Source organism: Dreissena polymorpha, chromosome 5, assembly GCF_020536995.1.
Source record: "Dreissena polymorpha isolate Duluth1 chromosome 5, UMN_Dpol_1.0, whole genome shotgun sequence".
Lineage (NCBI taxonomy): Eukaryota > Metazoa > Mollusca > Bivalvia > Myida > Dreissenidae > Dreissena > Dreissena polymorpha.
The window spans coordinates 112,533,469-112,554,114 of NC_068359.1; the positions used below are offsets into that span (position 1 = coordinate 112,533,469).

The 20,646-nt window shown below is 36.5% G+C and overlaps 2 protein-coding genes across 3 annotated transcripts in view; both read right to left on the bottom strand.

Annotated features, from left to right (window-relative positions):
* The window catches only part of LOC127880903 (E3 ubiquitin/ISG15 ligase TRIM25-like), a 285,579-nt gene that overhangs the window by 142,728 nt on the left and 122,205 nt on the right, over positions 1–20,646 (bottom strand). The window lies entirely within an intron of this gene.
* LOC127880899 (neuroglian-like) overlaps positions 1–20,646 on the bottom strand; it is a 136,238-nt gene that overhangs the window by 97,815 nt on the left and 17,777 nt on the right. Inside the window, exons 11-16 of the mRNA XM_052428385.1 lie at positions 20,464–20,645; positions 19,577–19,673; positions 17,947–18,234; positions 17,035–17,405; positions 16,377–16,605; positions 11,629–11,768 (exon numbers count right to left, since the gene is read on the bottom strand). Of these exons, the coding sequence (XP_052284345.1) occupies positions 11,629–11,768; positions 16,377–16,605; positions 17,035–17,405; positions 17,947–18,234; positions 19,577–19,673; positions 20,464–20,645 (1,307 nt within the window). The remainder of the gene's footprint in view (positions 1–11,628; positions 11,769–16,376; positions 16,606–17,034; positions 17,406–17,946; positions 18,235–19,576; positions 19,674–20,463; position 20,646) is intronic.

Consider the following 20,646-nt stretch of genomic DNA (forward strand, 5'->3'; position numbering starts at 1 on the left):
CCTCGTGCTGCACACGCAGATGATCATGCCCTCGAAAACGTGTATTATCCCTATAAAACGCTTAAAATGCTCAAAGTAACGCCTACCATCGATCCTGAATTCCACATAGTGAACGATGTGCAGTCCAAAGTAAGCATCGGGTGCCCAGGTCACATTCAATGTTGTCTCTGTTATGTTTCTAATATCAAACTGAGGTACACCAATAGCTACAATAAAAACGATACAGATTTCATCAGTAACCCAGTATATTCTTAAACTATTAAAACCACTTTCTATTTATATGGACGAGGTCAGCTTCCATCAGTATTTAGCCAATTTATTTATGCTATACCCGAAGAAACATATGAATAACATATTCCATAACTAAAATGAACAATCAAATAATGTTCCTGTAGTAATTTCAGTTTAATTTCAAAGAACACATGGTAAACAGTAGTTTAATGTCATCATTGTATCGGCCGTATATGGGTTATATTTGTAAATTATTACGATTCTGACATAACCTTACACATGGGTGTTTCTGATTCCCCTATAATGAGACTAGAAATGCACACACCAGCTTTCTCTGTGGTTCGCACCTCGATAAATGCCTCTTCCCCACGCCCGAGCTTGGTCCTGGCGAAGACGTATATGCGATACTTGGTGTTTGGCAGCAGCCCACTAAGGACACCACTCACAGCGTTCGGGTCGTCGATCTGAACGTCACGGTCATGGAACAATCCCAGTTCCAGACCAATAACTTAAAGCAATGAGCCATGTTTTGGTAAAACTAGACATAATGCATGTGCATAAAGTGTTGTTCCATATAAGACTGTGCTATCCACAAAGGCTTATCAGGGACAACACTTTCTACTTTAATGGTATATTTTGTTTAAAGGAAGTCTCTTGTAAGTGAAAATTCAGTTAAGGCAAAACGAGTTGTCACATATTAGCCTGTGCATACTCCGCAGGGTTATCTCCCAGTGGGCATCCAATGTTGCTGCAACGTTGTATTTAGGTTGCATTCGAACGTTGCAGTTTGGTTGTACGAAGGGTCTAAATGAAAGTTTTCCCAACGTTTTGTCCAAACGTTGTTGCAACGTTTTCCCAAACGTTGTGCTGCAACATTGTATTTAGGTCGCATTAAAACGCAGTATTTTTAAATTCTATTTTTTTAATAATATAAACATTTAAAACTATTTACTGCCAACCGTTGTTTCGATTATTATCGGCAGTTATGGAACATTATCGAGTTCGTTTCATACAAACAACCATTATTTGATGTCTTGAGAAAGTTACCTGAAACGCTACCCGAGTGGGAATCGAACCCACCAACTCCCGATCAATAGGCAGATACCTCATCCACTACACCACGGCGAATGTTGAATGTTACAGACAAAAATGTTGACTATTAATTTTGGGTTGAAACTTTGAAACTAGATTCTACCATTTTAATGCATAACACAACTTAAGCAATATATTTTATCGGGAGATTTTGAGTTAAAGTTTATATTTAGCATCGTAAAGTTTAAGCAACTGTTTAATTTCTAAAATGAACAAGACATCATATGCATGAACTGTATTATTATAAAGTACGATTCCTACTCGGGGAGCGAATCATTATCCCCTTTGTAGACACCAAGTACTGGTTCTTCCTAGGGAACGGACTCGACAGTGTGCATATCTGCCGATAATACTCGAAAGAGCGGTTGGCAGTTAATAGTTTGTTTATTTTTTTTTAACTATTTAAAAAAAGAAATACTACGTTTGAATGCAACCTAAAGACAACATTGCAGCAACGTTGGAAAAAAAAACGTCAGGAAAACTTTCATATTGACCATTGGTACAACCTAACTGCAACGTTCGAATGCATGCAACCTAAATACAACGTTGCAGCAGCGTTGGATATTTTGACAACCAAACTGCAACGTTTGAATGCAACCTAAATACAACGTTGCAGCAACGTTGGAAAAAAACGTTGCAGCAACTTTGGAAAAAACGTCGGTAAAACTTTCATATAGACCATTGGTACAACCAAACTGCAACGTTCGAATGCAACATAAAGACAACGTTGCAGCAACGTTGGAAAAAAGTGTTGAATCAACGTTGGAAAAAAAAGTCGGGAAAATTTTCATATACACAATTGTGACAACCAAACTGCAACGTTTAATGAAAACGTCCGGGTAATGTTTTGTATGCAACGTTGTGGCAACGTTCGGTAATGGTTGCCGACGTTGCGACCTACATATACGTTGCAGCAACGTTCGCACAACGTTTGATGACCACTCGACTGGGACGACTTTATGCACTTTCATTAAGCCCAGTTTCCCCAGAACATAGCTCAAACAATGTTCAAGTCATCCTTGTTAATCCGCCTATTTACAGTGATGGGGATTTCTGATGCATAGGAATTGAACCATGAGTTTTTTTCAACCCGATCAACTTAATAACTATGCATCAGAACAACAATAAATTGATAATCATGAGATATACGGTTGCAGTAAAATGTTCTTTAAATCAAACATGATATGAAACTTGTATGGATTTGCAATCACGACTATATTTAGCTTTGCTGTATTCTGGTCTCTGACTTTTTTTTGTAAATGGGTATTTTTAAACAAAAACAACTTGCTGCTTTTTGATTTGTTTTTCCATAATTTAATACCAAAAAAAATGCATATATAAAAATGGTTTAATTTGTACTGAATATTACAAAAAGGACCAAATACCCAGCTGCAAGAATAATTTGAATTATAATATTTTACAATATTTAGAACTCAGAAAGACAGATTGTCTGAAACAAGATTGTTTTCTGTGAAAATGGCTGATACTCAGTGTGTCACAAAGCACGCCTTGCACATTAGTAAGCACAAGAATTATGCCAAGATTACAAATTAATCATGAAAATAAACAAAGGTCAATAACATTTTTTGTGCAAAGGACTTCCTATCAATCAACATAGTCCAAAAGTTATGTTCCAGACGTTGACCCCACTGCTGACATCATGACACAAACAAAAGAATCACATACATGTTGTCTTAAGTCAGCTGAACTATTTACATGCACTCATCATAAATATTTATTGTTGCATTTCTATATTACTTTCAGCTTTGATTGATTTTTGCAACATAACTAGATACTAATTTAAGAACCTAAATATGTTTGCGGACAATAATAAATTGGGGAGCACAGTCATTTTACATACTACAGAAGTGACTTCTTCCATATTTTAGGGACAGACTTTTTAGATTTAATTTATTACAATTGATTTAATATTTTGGTACAGATAATTACTTATATTTTGAACAAATCGATGACAAATTCCTTCATTTTTTTTGTAAATGCCTTTATCAATTCATGCTCTTTTTTCCAAAGCTTTTATTCTGACCTAAATACTGTGAAAATTTGGTAACCAGGTAAACATTTGGTTAGACCTTAAAATAACAGAATACATCCTATCTAGTCTGATCTAATAATAGTCCATACTGCACCTGTCTGATAGGCAATGTCATAGGCAACTATGACTCCATTGCGGTCTGCACGCTCAGGCGGCCTCCACACCAGGGTGAACGAGTTACTGCTTGTAACCCGCGCCTCCAGGCCAAGCACTGGACCAGGTACTGCAACAAAATCATTGGTGCTCACCTTGTTACTTAAGGGACCAAAACGATTTAATTTTCGCCCGGAAAATGAGGGCTTAATGCACGTGTGTAAAGTGTCGTCCATGAAAAGCCAGTGCAGTCTGCACAGGCTAATCAGGTATGACATTTTCCGCTTAAACTGGATTTTTTTGTATACAAAAAGATTCCCTTGAAATAAATAAATTACATTCAATTGGAAATTGTTGTCAATAATCAGCCTGTGCAGACTGAGTTAATTGAAGTTAACCCAGTTTTTCTCAAAACAAAGCTCATTTGAAAAGCAGGAAATCCAGTCAAAATCACATTTTAAGGCTAAAGTAATGTAAGATTTATTATGTTTGGCATTTTTTGTGAAATTTCTCTCTTTAAATAAATATTATAATCCAGAGCTTTGCAAACAATACCATCAAATAATACATTAATATGTATTCATATACTGTGGAGGTTTACTTATGATATACATTTGCATCAATATAATGCAAGGCAGATTATATGCTGGCGTCAACAACAGTTCCTACTTCCCATCTTTTTAGGTCTATATTACGCTGTTCAAAATTGATGATTATACATGAATTTGATAAGGCTAAGAGAACAAACAGCATTAATTGGGAAATGTCGGATTTATGGATACTAATGTGCTTCAGGCAATTTGGCTGGTTATCAAACTGAGGCAAGATTATATGCCCCCAAACATTTTCTCCAAGTTTCATGATGATCATGTTTCAACTGTTTAAGCTGAAGCGGAAAATTTTGACCTGTTATATAATTCATGGGCAAAATATTCAGAAGATATGCAATCTGGCAGAAAATCAAACTCGGCTGAGCTATTATGCCAAACAAAAGTTTCAGGAGGATCCGATTGAAACTGTTTGAATATGAGATCCGACAAGATTATTTTTTTTTAAATAATTCAAGGGCCACAAGTGTTTCATGAAATCTGGCTGGTTATCAAACCAGATATTATAACTGTAAACATTATATTCAAGGTTTCATGATTACCCGATTTAAACTGTTTTGAGTTAAAAAGAGGACAAGATTTTTTTTTTTATTTTCATGATAATTCAAGGGACATAAGTCAGAAATATTTCAAAGGATCTTGCTGGGTCTTTTTAACCTGGCTGAGATAATATGTCCATCAAAAATTATCACCAATATTTATGATGATTTGAATCAAAGTCTTTGAGTTCAGAGCAAACATCATTTACCTGAAACCTACCGTCTGCTGCAGGTGTTCAAATAACAGACCTGTTTTTTTTAAAACAGGTGTACAAATATAAATGTATTGTTATTGCTAGCATCAAAAATTAAAATTGGTCTCTATTACAATAATTGGAAACTTTTCAAAGTAAAATTGTGGAAAAATAAGTGCATTCATCTACGAAATGTGTATATTAGTTAGAGAAAAGGCTTATTAACTAACAAATTTCTAAAAGCCTGTAAAATAAATATGGCATTAAATCAAAATATTTTATCAGATACCTCCTTCAAACGTCTGGAATACTATATGAGGACTAGGGGGTCCCACATAGAAATTGTTGGCCAGGCGAATCTGCAGTTGAATGGTCGAGTACGGTGTTAGTCCAGTAAGTAGATATGATGATTTCACTGTCAGAGTTCCGGAGGGCACTTCTTTTGGTAAGACTTCTCTATAAGGCACTTCTACTTCAATGAATGTCGACGCCTTCTCTTCAGCACGCCAAAACCCAATCTGTTACATTTCAAGTTATGCAAGCTTTAAGAAATGCTCTATATTTTCATCTTGCAGCGTTTTACAAATTCTTTGCATTGTATGTTAAATGGAAACATAATGTGTTTGTGAAACACAATGTCCCCCCATACATTTGACCGTTGACCCTGAAGGATGACCTTGACCTTTCACCACTCAAAAGTGTAGCTCCATGAAATACACATGCATGCCAAATATCAAATTACTATCTTCAATTTTGCAACATTTGACCTTTGATCTTGAGCTTAGACCTTGATAGATGACCTTGACCTTTCACCACTCAAAATGTGCAGTTCCATAAGATACACATGCATGCCAAATATCAAGTTGTTATCTTCACTATTGCAAAAGTTATGGCCAATGTTAAAGTTTGACGCAAACCAACATAGCAACGAATCAACAAACAGACAGGGCAAAACAATATGTCCTCCAGTATAGACTGGGGGACATAAACATCATTAAAAGTTTAAGGATTGCTCTTCATTTGCATCAAACTGGAAAGACCAGTTTACCAGTATTTAACAATGACACACACTTGCTTTTAATCAGAAACTATGGAGAAATTTAATAAAGCGTATCAAGAGATCTCACTAGAATAGGAGTATTTTCCTGTTCTTAATTTCCTGTTATCCTTTCTAAATCTTTCTAATGGGTTGATACAAACAGTTATGAACACTTATGTACCAGTGGTACTTTCCTTCAACCATAAAGCTGTCATAGACACTGTTTCCCTAGCCACAAGTGCCTTGATGTCAACAGGGTTTGCGAATAAATTTTTTACAACTAAACTAAAAACTGCCTAGGCATTATGTTATTTTTTTTATTCAATATAAGACATACAATGTATACATGTTTATGATCATAAAACAAAGTGATACCATGTAGCAGCAATAATGTTCAAACATGTTATACAAGATATGCTAATATATACTTTTCTGACCTTGTGGTTTCCTTTTGATTAAAACAAAAGTTTAATATGTATTGTATTCTATGGTTGTTTTTTTAATAAAGAAAAACAACAGAATAAGTATGAATAAGGACGAGTTGCATAAAGTAAGTAGAAAGCATACTGGACTTGTTTATGTAAGTTTAATGTGTTTCCACTTTTGTTCAAATATATGAAGTGTATCATTGTTAAGGACTATTTCTTTTTCAATTTGAATCTTCAGTTTAAAAAGAAATGATAAAACAGTTCATTATAGGTGTTTGTTTTCTATATTTCATGCTCAATATAAAATATTTCATTGATATATAATGATGTAATTCTCAACGTTATTAACCTCTTGTTTTTTGAAGGTATTTACCCCTTAACTGATGTCTAAGAGAGATAGTTTGATATTTCATTGTTGTTTCTCTAGAAAGGTTGTCAATTGATTCCATAGAGATTGAATATGTTTACACTCCCAGAAAAGGTGTTGTTTTGTTTCAATATGTTCACTACACATATCACATAGACTTGTGTTGGATAGGTTGCACTTACAAAGAAATTACTTTGTAGGTATGATTCTCTGGATGTATTTATATTGAAAATTTCTCAGTGTGCTATCAGTAGTTGATTTATATGGCATGTCAAATATTTGTTCGCAATTAAATTCTTTTTCTCCAAGAAGGTTTTGACATTTAGTTTGTGCTTAAGATATATCAGCAGGGTTTTTAATTTGAAGTGTGTAAAATATTTTGTTCGTTTTGTTTTGTTTTGCAATTATTTTTTTCTGCGAAAGTTTTTTGAGTACATGGTGTGTTATTTGTATTGGTAGCAGCTTTAATATGTACGGGTTTACTTTTGATCAATGTGTAGTACATCAGGAAATTACTTGTAGGTATTCCGAATATGTAGCATAAGTTATCAAAAGAATAGACGTCGTTTATTCTGTAGTCGTACAATTGATCTACATATTTTATATTTCGTTTAAACCAATGTTTATAGAAAACCTTTTTATTGTTAGTAGTTATGGCTTTATTGTCCCATAAAATGATTTTACTGTATCTTTTGGTTTCTAAATTATGAGTAACTTTACACCATGCCGATAGAACATTCGATAGAAATATGTTTTTGGTTGAAATTTCATCTAACATATTATTGTCGATATTACATTCAAAAAGTAAGGAGTCACCATGTATTTATAATTTTCTGGTAGAACAATTTCCATTTACTCGTATTGGTATTATCTAAATATCTTTTAACCCAACTGCATTTGATTGCATTCAGGAATCTATGAACGTTAGTCTGATACCTCCATATTCTACTGATTGAATTAATTGAGTTCGCTTAATTTTATCAGGTTTACCATCCCATATGAAATTAAATATTTTTGATTTCATATCTTCAATAATATCATTTGGTGGGTTTGGGAGAACTGTTAGTGTATAAATTAATTAAGGGAGTGCAAACGTTTACAACACGGTATTTTTTCCTATTAGTGTTAGTGTACGAAGCTGCCATGATTTTAAACAATTTTAATTTGTTTGCAATTTAGGCAATATGTTTTTAGAATTGTTTCATTGTCATTGTTTGTAAAGGTTATTCCTAACGTTGTTGCTTCATTATGTTATTTTTTACCAACGAAAAAAACTCCTTTAAAAAGAACGCACTCATGAAACCGGGGCTATATGCACACCAGCACTAGATAATTCTGTTAAAGATTGAAGCAAGTGGAATGTAATATAGAGAAGGAAACAAAACCTAAGCTAAATGTAATAGGAGTTGTGAACAGAAGAGAGAGATGAAGTTATACATGCAGACACACACACAGACACCTTTACCTTCTATGTCCCTATGATGATTGGCGATAGATATATTAACAAAAATTGATAAGGCATGTGACAAAAACTATTTTTAATTTCTCCATATTGGTTTATATATAGAGAATAACAGGTTACTGCCTGATATTTTTTGTAATATATCAAGCGAGGCTTAGGATAACAAGAGCACCGCCTTGCGGGTGCAGACCGCTCATCTATTTTTCTTTTTAAAGGTGTAGGGACCTATCTCAATTTCAATCACAAAGGATGGAGGGGTGGAGTGGAGAGGGGTGTATAGTGTGGGGGTGTGGTCATTTATTACATTATATTCAAAAAATGAAAAAAAAATTAGGGGGGGGGGATTCTTGGGTTGGATGGTTGAACGGTATTTCAAAAATAAAATAATAAAAATTATTATTTGTGTGTTTTTAACCATAATTAAAAAAAACAAGAGATGTGTTTGTCAGAAACACAATGACCCCTATTGCGCCGCTTTGAAATTATTATTTTTAATTTTTTTACCTTTGACCTTGATGGATGACCTTGACCTTGAACTTCCACCACTCAAAATTTGCAGCTTTATGAAAAGGCCGTTTTGAATTATTATTTTTTTGACCTTTCACATGGAAGGATGACCTTTACCTTGAAGGATGACCTTGAACTTTCACCACTCAAAATGTACAACTTCATGATAACGCCGCTTTGAAATTATTATTTTTTTACCTTGGGCATTGAAGGATGACCTAGACCTTGAAGAATGATCTTGACCTTGAACTTCCACCACTCAAAATGTGCAGCTTCATGAGAACGCCGCTTTGAATTATTTTATTTTTTTGACCTTTGAGCTTGAAGGATGACCTTGACCTTGAAGGATGACCTTGACCTTGAACTTCAACCACTCAAAATGTGCAGCTACGTGAAAACGCCGCTTTGAATTAAAAAAAATTGACCTTGAAGGATGACTTTGACCTTGAACTTCCACCACTCAAAATGTGCAGCTTCATGATAACTCCGCTTTGATGTTTTTATATTTTGTTTTACCTTTAACCTTGAAGGATGACCTTGACCTTGAAGGATGACCTTGACCTTGAACCTATACCACTAAAAATGTGCAGCTTCATGATAACGTCGCTTTATTTTTTTTTACTTTAGACCTTGAAGGATGACCTTGACCTTGAAGAATGACTTTGACATTGAACTTCCATCTCTTAAAATGTGTAGCTTCATGATAATGCCGCTTTGAATTTTTTTTTTTTTTTTTGACCTTTGACCTTGAAGGATGACCTTGGCCTTGAAGAATGACCTTGAATTTCCACCACTCAAAATGTGCAGCTTCATGAGAACGCCGCTTTGATTTGTTTTTTACCTTGAAGGATGACCTTGACCTTGAACTTCCACCACTCAAAATGTGCAGCTTCATGAGATACACATGCATGCCAAATATCAAGTTGCTATCTTCAATATTAAACAAGTTATGGCCAATGTTAAAAGTTTTCGGACGGACAGACACCATATATTTGACATTTGACCTTGAAGGATGACCTTCACCTTCACCTTTCACTACTCAAAATGTTCAGCTCCATGAGGTACACATGCATGCCAAATATCAAGTTGCTATCTTCAATATTGAAAAAGTTATGGCCAATGTTAAAGTTTTCTGACGGACAGACACAATAAATTTGACATTTGACCTTGAAGGATGACCTTGACCTTTCACCACTCAAAATGTGCAGCTCCATGAGATACACATGCATGCCAAATATCAAGTTGCTATCTTAAAAAGTGAAAAAGTTATGGCCAATGTTAAAGTTTTTTTCGGACTGACAGACAGACTGACTGACATACTGACGGACAGTTCAACTGCTATATGCCACACTACCGAGGGCATAAGAAATATTTTTTTGGGATGGGGGTGGGGGGGTATAATGTGAGGGTGTGGTGGTCATATATAAGATGATCTTTAATTTAAAAAAATAATGGGGGGGGATTGAGGGGGGAATTCGGGGGGGGGGGATTCGGGGGGGGGGGGCGTGGCGGATGGTTTGGTCGGAGTCAATTGTTGAATGTCAGGTAAGAGTTGTTTTGTCAAAGTATCAATCGAATCTAATCATAAATAAAGAAGTTATGGCAATTTTAGCAAACTTTAATGATTTGACCTTGAGAGTCAAGGTCATTCAAAGGTCAAGGTAAAATTCAACTTGCCAGGTACAGTACCCTCATGATAGCATAAAAGTATTTAAAGTATAAAAGCAATAGCCTTGATACTTTAGAAGTAAAGTGAATCTAAACACAAAATGTACCCATATATTCAAAGTTACAAAGGAAAAAAAGGGCCATAATTCGGTAAAAATGACAACCAGAGTTATGCAACTTGTCCTTTACTGTCCCCTTATGATATGCGAGTGTTCCAAATATGAAAGCAATATCTATGAAACTTTCGGGGTAAAGTGGACCAAAACACAAAACTTAACCAAATTTTCAAGTATAAAGGGCCCATAATTCCGTCAAAATGCCAGTCAGAGTTACATAACTTTGCCTGCACAGTCCCCTTACGATAGTTAGTAAGTGTTGCAAGTATGAAACCAATGGCTTTGATACTTCAGGAAAAAAGTGGGTCTAAACACAAAACTTTACCAGATTTTCAATTTTCTAAGTATAAAAAGGGCACATAATTCTGTCATAATGCCAGTCAGAGTTACCTAACTTTACCTGCACAGTCCCCTTATGATAGTTAGTAAGTGTTGCAAGTATGAAAGCAATAGTTTGATACTGAAGGAGTAAAATGGACCTAAACACAACATTTTCGATTTTCTAAGCATAAAAAGGGCACATAATTCTGTCAAAATGCAAGCCAGAATTATCTAACTTTGCCTGCCCAGTCCCCTCATGATAGTAAGTAAGTGTACCAAGTTTGAATGTAATAGCATTGCTACTTTATGAGAAAAGTGTACCTAAACGCAAAACTTAACCGGACGCCAACGCCGATGCCAAGGTGATGACAATAGCTCATATTTTTTTTTCAAAAAATAGATGAGCTAAAAAAAACGGCGAGGCTTGCCGAGCCGTTATCTTATACATGCCGAAACTGCTATATTATAAAAAGATCAGGCAGTAACCTGTTTTTTCTGTTTATCATACCCCTACGTCCCCGATTTTAAAGAAATAATAAAAAATCGCTAAAAAGCTGCAGGTTTAGCGGGAAATAGTTATACTATTGTTGTTTGACGTGTTAATAATGACGTCATGAACACGCGAGCTTAAAATTTGTAAAAAATGTTTTTGCTGTTTGTGTTGCATTTTGTGTTTTAAATATATTACATCTTGGTATCAAATTGTTTGTTTTGTTGTATCTGATTCGATTTGACTATAAATGAGTACTTTATAGTTTATTCCGAGTAATATGACCACCCTCCACACATGACTGATATAAGAACTTCCTGTTGACCATGATATAAAAATGTATATCAGGCAACGTTATATCAGGCAGATATCAATGCGGTGGTATGATAAAAGAAGACTTCAAGCCAGTCTATGACTTACCCTGAACCCTCGGAACTCTCCGTGTATCTGATTGATGGCCCCTGACTCCTCCATCCAGACCTTGTCCCAAGTCCATGTCAGACGAGCTGATGAGGCACTGATCTCAGACACTTCGACGTTGGAAACTATGCCACTAGGAACTGAAGTAACCATGAAATCAGTTATTATCCATTAAAGTCCATGAGACTGCTTAGAGACTTTTAAAAGCACCCACACTGTTTTTTTTACAAGCATAGAAGCCATTCCAATAGAGAATTGCATGGGCACATAACTTACAAAAATTGTTAATTACTGCATGTGAGAAATATGTCATGCTCTGCTCCATCTTCATGAACAACAAGAGATGTGTTTGTCAGAAACACAATGCCCCATTTTGCGCTGCTTTGAAGCCATATATTTGACATTTGACCTTGAAGGATGACCTTTACCTTGACCGTTTACCACTCAAAATGTGCAGCTCCATAAGATACACATGCATGCCAAATATCAAGTTGCTATCTTCAATATTGCAAAAGTTATAACCAAGGTTAAAGTTTAGGGACAGACACACAGACAGACAGACAGGCCAAAAACAATACACCTCCGATCATTCGATCCGGGGTCATAAAAACGAATTATGGTAGCAGCAAATAAACAAAATATGATATGATAAATAAGCCTCCATCTGGAAAAAATATTATCTGTATTTTCTTTTAAAAGAGACTTACTTTAAAGGCAAAATTACATATAAGTGGAAAGTCGACAGCACTATACAGCTAAAAAGAATGCTCGCTTTTCAAGGCGTTGATGTGCTGGTGATATTCACTACATACTTGAGAAAATCAGGATGAGTGGTTCCAGGTTAGCGTTCCCAACCTTCCCTGCTCGCATATGTATAAGATGTAACGAAGATTGTAGTAGAAGAAGCTATACTCCTGCCAAGATAATCTTTTAGTCTAGGCACCACTGAATAGCGGGAAAGTAAGGACAAAAAGAAATAAATTTGTGTCATTGAATAATCCTGAGATCAAGTCCACCAAACTTACAAATAAAGCTGAATAGGACGTAAGAAAAGACGTCACAGTAGAAAAAAACTGGTGATCGGACCGGTAATATACCGACCAGTGGCTGGAACCATTAGTCAAGGATGGTGGGGAAAGAAATCACGGCAAGCCGAACTTTCCCACTGCCATCAGACTTGAAAGTTGGTAGAATAGGAAAGTTTTGAACACTTTTAAGACTATGACCTATCTACAGTAGCGTCTTTCTTTAACTTATAAAAGGTGACTTAAAAATCCTGAAATTGGTACCTCCGGATGCCGGAGGTGTTGTGGCAGAAAAAGTGAAAACCCTAGGAGTAACCTTAGGGAGGTCCTACCTTTCCGGTAGAAGGCTTGGAAGTCTTCAAATCTGGCTTGGTTAAGCCCATTATTTCAAGAATCCTAACCAGACGAATTCCGATAGGAATACGACCAGTTATATGAAGAAGGCCTATTAGGGCCAGAATTGTAATAGAAGAACAACTTTAAAAGGGAAAAGTTGTTCTTTCTTATAAACTTTTCTCTAACAAGGGAATCTTGAAAACGAAAAGAGAAGATGAGGTCGCTCCAGATCCTTAGCATCTAAGATCTGAGTTTTATAGTTCCCAAGCCACCCACAAGGCTGTGGCCGCAATGCGGTCAAGCTTGTAGGCAATTCTATGTATCAGTCCTCTCTCAGTTGTCAATTCTCCAACATGGAGCAGATAACTGAGATAGTAGTAGAAAACAAGTGGCATAGGAAGCGAAATTATGATAATGTCAGAAATCTGAATCAACAGTTTGGAAAAATTCAAATTGTTAGTCGGGTCAGGTACAAGGGACTAGTAGCTTTTACCGCCATAAAGCGGTTTAGGCTAATTCAGGTCCTAAGGGACTTTCAATGACGATGGAGCAGGATATTTATTGATTCCAGTAACTTAAAAACATGCACTGTCGTAGAAGCAATAGAAAATTAGAAGTCGACACGAAACGTAGTCTTGCTAATCCTGCTAGGGTAACGTTCATAAATTATAGACCTGATTATTAGAGGTCAAAAAGTAATGTTCAGCCTCAATGTTAAAGTCCGAGCCTGCTTCAGCAGAACCATCTGCAAGACCCGAGGTCTGCATGTAGCCGGCTAAGATAGGAGTAGGACTACTAGATAGAGGTATTTCATAATCTTCTAGCATAAGTAATTCATTATCCAGCACCAGAATGGATTAGCTGGGGAGTAAAATCAACCATAGACCAAGTCATCGGAGATGACTTGGAAACCAACGGTCACCAGTAGAACATCAGTATAAAAAGGCACAGGAGACTTTTGAAACCATGAAGTATTGGATTCGATGGAGTCATAGCCAGGGGTATACAACACTAGGTAATGTAAAAGATACTCTTGGAGCTATATAATGTGACCGATGAAAACACAGGGTAATACCCGGTGATTGGTAACTGGTGACCGAACCAGTCAATGACCGTTTATTGTTGCCAGTTGAACAAGCCAGTAATACTATGACCGGTGACGTTACCGATTAAAGACCGAAATATGGTTGAATCCATTATGGTCTGACATCAATGCCGAGAACTGCTAGGAAAAGAAGAGCGTGCTAAATGTCCAATCCGATGGCGAGGAGACATTGTTAAAGCAGACGACGATGAGTCAATCGATGACGAAGAAGAGCAGGATGAATAGTCCGATGATGATGAACGACTACTTGCTCTGACCGGTGACCGGTGATATGACTGGTGACTGGTGACCGGTGCTCGGATACCGGACCGGTCATAATATGACTGCGTCAGAATGGAAATTTCTGTTGAAGAAGAGTGACCATCCACAAAGTCATCTAACTGATGATGTAAACCGGAAAAACAACGGTCGATTATCAGTATTGATAGTCACAAAATTTCCAAAATTATTCTGAATCCATAATGTATGAGGATTCGATAGTATAGTAGCAGGGGGTACAAGACTAGTCAACGTAGAAGATACCCGTGGTGCTGACCTAATCCACAAGCCTGAAAGTTAAACGAACTAGTGTTCGTAGACAATTACGGCTCAGTGGCTGCATCATGTATGGCTGCCATAAGGAAACCAACACACGTGGAATGGAGACATGATATTCCGTAAAGTAAAAAAATGGGGACCGTCGATATAAACTGTAGGTACGTGAACGCCAACGTGAGGAGTGGCGATGTCCCATATCCCTGCGATGCCGAGACCTTATTCGGCTTCGCTGGAAATAAGGTCTCCTAGAGTAGCAACTCCGTAAGCGTTGACATGATCGCTTACGAGCATATCGACGCCGAAAACCGCTCAATGACGGAGAGGCGTGTCCGATGTCTATCCTGTAGTATCGATGGTGGCAGCTCTTTGACGATGATGAGTCTTTTGACGAAGAAGAAGAAGAATAGTCCGATGATGATGAACGACTTCTTCTTCTGACCGGTAACTGTTGACCGGATCGGTCAATGACCGGTGACCGGTGTGACCGGACCGGCCAATGACCGGTGATCGGGCAGGTCCCCGGTGACCTAACCGGTCAGACGTCGATCGATGCAGACCCAAAGCTCCGTGATCAACGTCCTCCGGCAAAGACCAACGTATGGCGGCCGCCATATGGTCTGACGTCGACCGACTGACAGCATAAGCCCGTTTTGGTCAACGTCTTAACCGGATGGCCAAAGACCGAAGTATGGCGGGAGCCATATGGTCTGACATCGACTGACTGCCGGCATAAAGCCCGTTTCGGTCAACGTCTTGACCAATGTCCGTTCTTCTCAACTCTTGTATCTGCGACCATCATGTAGTCGATATATGAAAAATAAGTCAACAATAAACTGGTCATAGACCAGATTATCATACGGCACACAAAATCATTATTTGCCCATAATGAAAATAATAAACATTCTTTTAGTTATTATTGTAAAAGAAAAAGTCAATTGTACGTATAGTACCACTGCCTTAGATCATAAATTAAACAAAAGTTTAATTCAAAACAGATGAAAAATAAAATGACCATCAACTAGATTGTCATATGGAACGTTAAAATCATTATTGCACACAATGGAAAATGATAGACACTCTGTCAATGTATTAGAAAAACGAACATGCTTTGCACAATCTCATAACGTATTAGAAGAACACGTTTTGCGCGTGCTGGTTCGCGCCTAAAACACCCAGCATAGTAGAAATAAACCATTGTTCAATAAAAGCAGGCATGGCTTACCTTCACAAATGAAACAAAATTCCATTACTTCCACATAAAATAATCCGAATGAATAGTAGAAAGATAACATACACAATTTATCTATTTATTCAAAACCCCATTCAACCAAGTGAAATAAATCGAAAAACAATTTTCAATTCCGAGCCATAAAAAGGCTTGTATACACCTGATCGATCCGGAAAGAAAATTGAGGGCTGGTTACTTGTTTTTTTTTTCCTGGGTTGCATTGCACTATGTTTAACCTTGTCTATAAGTTCAGTATGGAGTGGGCCGGTTCCCAGCTTGATTAATTTCCGGATGAGAAAACCCCCTTGGAATAGATAGCAGGTAACGTATTTATGCCATTAAAATAAAATGTACCAAGTTGCAACCATGAACAATTGGACACTGGCCTTGAAGATAGGTGCAAAACATATGTCCATTTTTTTTTCTAAAGATTACACAATTAAAGTTACCTGAAATTATAAATATAAACGTTTAATTGTATTATTTTCCACTTTTTAAAGCAATTCATAAAACTTACCGTCTTCATATGAATACAGAGTGTAATTATTCACGTTGGCGGAGGAATCGCCCATGCTGTTCTTGGCCTGTATTTTGACCTGGTATGGTTCATATGGGTCATTGGCATTTATCTCTACACTGTTGTTACGCCAGTCATCTATAAGTAGGGTCTGGGGTTGCTGGCCAGAGCGGTGATAGGTGAGCGAGTATTTGAAGCCACGCCCATTGTGCTCCATTTGATTCATTGGCTGATGAAAACCAAATACATTATTTTACTTATGTGTGTGTGCTTGTCATTGTATTATAATGAGAAAAAAAATTGCAAAGATACACTCAACCCTCCTTTTTTCCATTTCAAAGTTTGATAAAAAAATCTATATGCCTTGAAACAAGACAGGTAAAAAACCTTTCCAGTTTTATCCAAACATTTAAATCCTACGATAAAATACCATTCTTACATAGACACAATATAAACACATCAAATACTTAAGAATCCACGTTTGTAGAACTTGATTTCTATATTGATAATATTTATATTTGAACTACAAGTACCTTTTCCACATGACAGACAACAGTTTCAACCAAGCGGTTAAACCAAAATTATTTTGTTCACCAGGATAAAATAAAACTATGTTTAAAGCTAAGTTATCTACAAGATAATCTAAATAAATACTTACTGTCCACTCAATCTTCAATTTATTTCTTCTATCTCCAATGGCCTTCACGTTGGCAGGATTCCTAAACGGCACTGTCGGATTCGTGCGACAGACTGTTGGTGTATGCAAACTAGGGACACTCATTCCGATCTTGTTCTGGGCAATGACCCTGAACGTGTAATTCACCCATGGAGACAGGTCAATGATGGCGGTATTCTCCGTATAGTTAACGGTTACCGCGGAAACCCACTGGTCGGGGTTGAAGGTCGTGTTGTACTGGATAATGAAGTAGTTGACAGGAGCATTGTTCTCAATGCCCTCGATCCACTTCAGCTCTGCTCTGTTCTCAAGACATCGATAGATCTCCACGCTATCTGGGGGGTCGGGACGCGCTGCATTACAAACGTGAGTTATTACAAGTGATGGATTTTTGCTGTTACTGTGTTATTGTAAATATCATGTTTGTAATGAAACCATTTCAATGTAATACAATACTTATTGCCCATGTCCAGATCCCTGGGGCTACCATATAGTTTTCAGTTATAACCCTTACAGGCTACTCTGTTTATCAGTTGACAGCTAAGGCCCCTTATTCACCAAACAATTTTTGGAATATTCAAGCACTGCCTTTATTTTGGCCAAAATTGGCATAAACTGCACATATCTACATAATTGATCCTGCAAAGCATTCTGTTAAGAACATTATCACCAGTAGCAGTCTGTATATATACAAATGATTGCAGTATTTTTTTTGGTTTCAAGTCTATTCTTTATTCCAAGTCTAAGCATGGGTTGGTATATGGGCCCTGCTTGCATCAAAGCTTTATTTGATAGCAGCAGGCAGGTGACACATGGCTTCTATAGCTATTGGTGTATTGGTTTCAATTGAAAAATATAGCCCTCAATATATATATTCAAGCTGTATTCACTCACCTTTCACAGTAAGGAATGCGAAAGCTCTGTCTGTGTCAAGACCATTGCTGATGACGCAGGTGTAACGCCCAGAATCTCTAACAATCGTGCCAGAGATGGTGAGAGAATTATCCTGGAAGTTCTGGGTCATCCTATTTTCATTTGTAGCAACAGGTTTATCGTCTTTCTCCCAGGTAACAACCATATTGCGTGCCTCGTCAAAATCTGTGGACCCTGAGCACGTGAACTTTGCATCGAATCCTGCAACAACTTCCAGGTCTTCTGGGAACTGTTCTATGCGAGTTCTACCTGAAAGTTAAAATTTGTAAGAAATATTTTGGAAAATAAGAGTATTTATCAAATTAAGCCGTTACTCTTGAAATAACCAACATACTGTATTGACAATAAGATTGCTACAGATAACACTGGATTCTTTTTTTAAATTAATTTCTCATGTAATATGTACCGACCATATTTCTACCACTTTTTTATTTTTTATTCCAAAAGAAAAAGAGGGTTTAAAACTTTTTTAAGAGTTTTCATGACACAAATGGTCGCATGATTGAAGATAAGGGTTGGGTGGAATAACAATTTAAGTTAAAATATAGCGTTATGTTGTTACCAGTGCTGCTGTTGTCATTTCCTTTTATTTTATTTAGCAATGCCATTCTTGCTTATGCTTAATGTAATTTTTCCAGTATTTGTTCAGTTTCAGTTGCCACTATATAAAGTTCTAGTCAAATGTGCTTCTTTATAAACGGAAATATGTGTAATCACTCTACACAACATAAGGAGACACTTTTCATTTTTTCCAGTTTTTGTTCAGTTTCAATTGCCGCTATATAAAGTTCTAGTCAAATGTGCTTCTATATAAACGGAAATAGGTGTAATCACTCTACACAACATAAGGAGACACTCTTCTAGTAGTGCTTTGTAGTGCTTTGGTTGTAAATAGTTTTTAAATAAAAACTTTTGTGAAAAAAATAACTAAGAATGTTTTGTACAACTACTCTTAACTTACATTTTTATATTTTAAGGTCAGGACCAGTAACATTTTGATCAGGAAAAGCTACAATGTTAGGCACTTGTCCAAAGTGGATTTGAAAAGTTATGTATAGCCTTGAACACCCAGTTAACTAATTAAACTGATGTTAAGATTACACCTTACTGTTACACTCCAGGCACTATATTTATGTTTATGTAACCTTAAGGAAGTATGATTATATTAAAAACCACAAGAAATTTGTTTGTCAGAAACACTTTATCCCCTACTGCGCCGCTTTGATTGATTTTTTTTAATCATTTGGCAGGTTCAGATAATTATCTCCCTTTAAAGTTTATTTCTTCCATTGGATTTGTTTTTTACCTTAGTCTGTGAAGGATGACCTTGACCTTTCACCACTCAAAATGTGCAGCTCTACAAGATACACAATGCATGCCAAATATGAAGTTGCTTTATTCAATATTGCAACAGTTATGACAAACTGTTTAAATTAGGGCAAACAAACCAACGGACAGGGCAAAAACAATATGTCCCCCACTATAGAGGTGGGGGACATAATAAGCATTTAAATTGTGAATGGACTGATGAGGTGATTAATATTCGGCGCCTGCAAAAATGTGTCAGGGCCCTCATGATCCAGTTACTTACGTTTAACTTCTACTGAACAATTCTTTTCTGATTTCACGAATCCAAACTTGTTTGATGCCTGGCAGTGGTATCTACCTGCATCTGCCATTACCACTTGCTGTAAAAGAAGTATGTCTCTATGTCATTACACTTTTATCAAAGTCTGGGTTTTCTGCAACACATATCTTACACTCAAAAACATTTCTTTATGAAATGACAATATTAAGATTTGCAGCCTTATAATTTAAATGTAAGTGTCTTCAGCTGAATCATGGTTACATAAAAATGCCCACAGTCACTGAATTAAAATGTTAACAGGACTTGTTCAAAGTTTGTAATAATGACGATTTTCAAAAAAATATGTAAGATTAAAAAAGAACGTTAACACAATGCTAAAACAAACGAAAAGATACTTCTGACTTAGAAAAATGTTAAATTATTGGTTCATTATCATTATTAAAGTTTGTTTTTGTAAATAATATAGACTTTGTACATGTATTACTAATTTAGGGTTTATAATTTGCGATCAATTAGAAAAGCATGATCTTTGCTGTAGTACCCACAAGCTTTTGCTTGAATCCTGTTGAAGGGCATCATATTTATTCTTCATAACATTATTGTCATTTGTCATTAAAAATGAGATTTAAAAAAAAGAAAATTCCCTTTAAATAAAACAGTCATGATAAAGTTCATCCATTCCCTTACTAAAAGAAATCACTTCAGAAACAAACCTACCATCCTTACTGAGATAACAAAAAGTACACAATAGATCAGGAAAAGTTAAGATCAATTTGTAAAGTACTCAAACCAATGAAAATATGGAAATCACATCTTTATACTTGTCGATCGATTAAACACTTCTACACACTTTGTCTAGAATGTCAACTGCGTCCACAGAAAATGCTTACCGATATTTCTAGGCTACCGAGAGGCAGAATCTTGAACCTGCCCCCGGTGATGAGGGTCGTGTCCCTGTACCACTCTATCAGCGGGTCTGGTTTGCCCCGTACTATACATGGAATGACAACTGACTGACTCTCAGCAACCTTGATGCTATCTGGGGGCTCCAGCTCTATCTCGGGTGCCTGGTC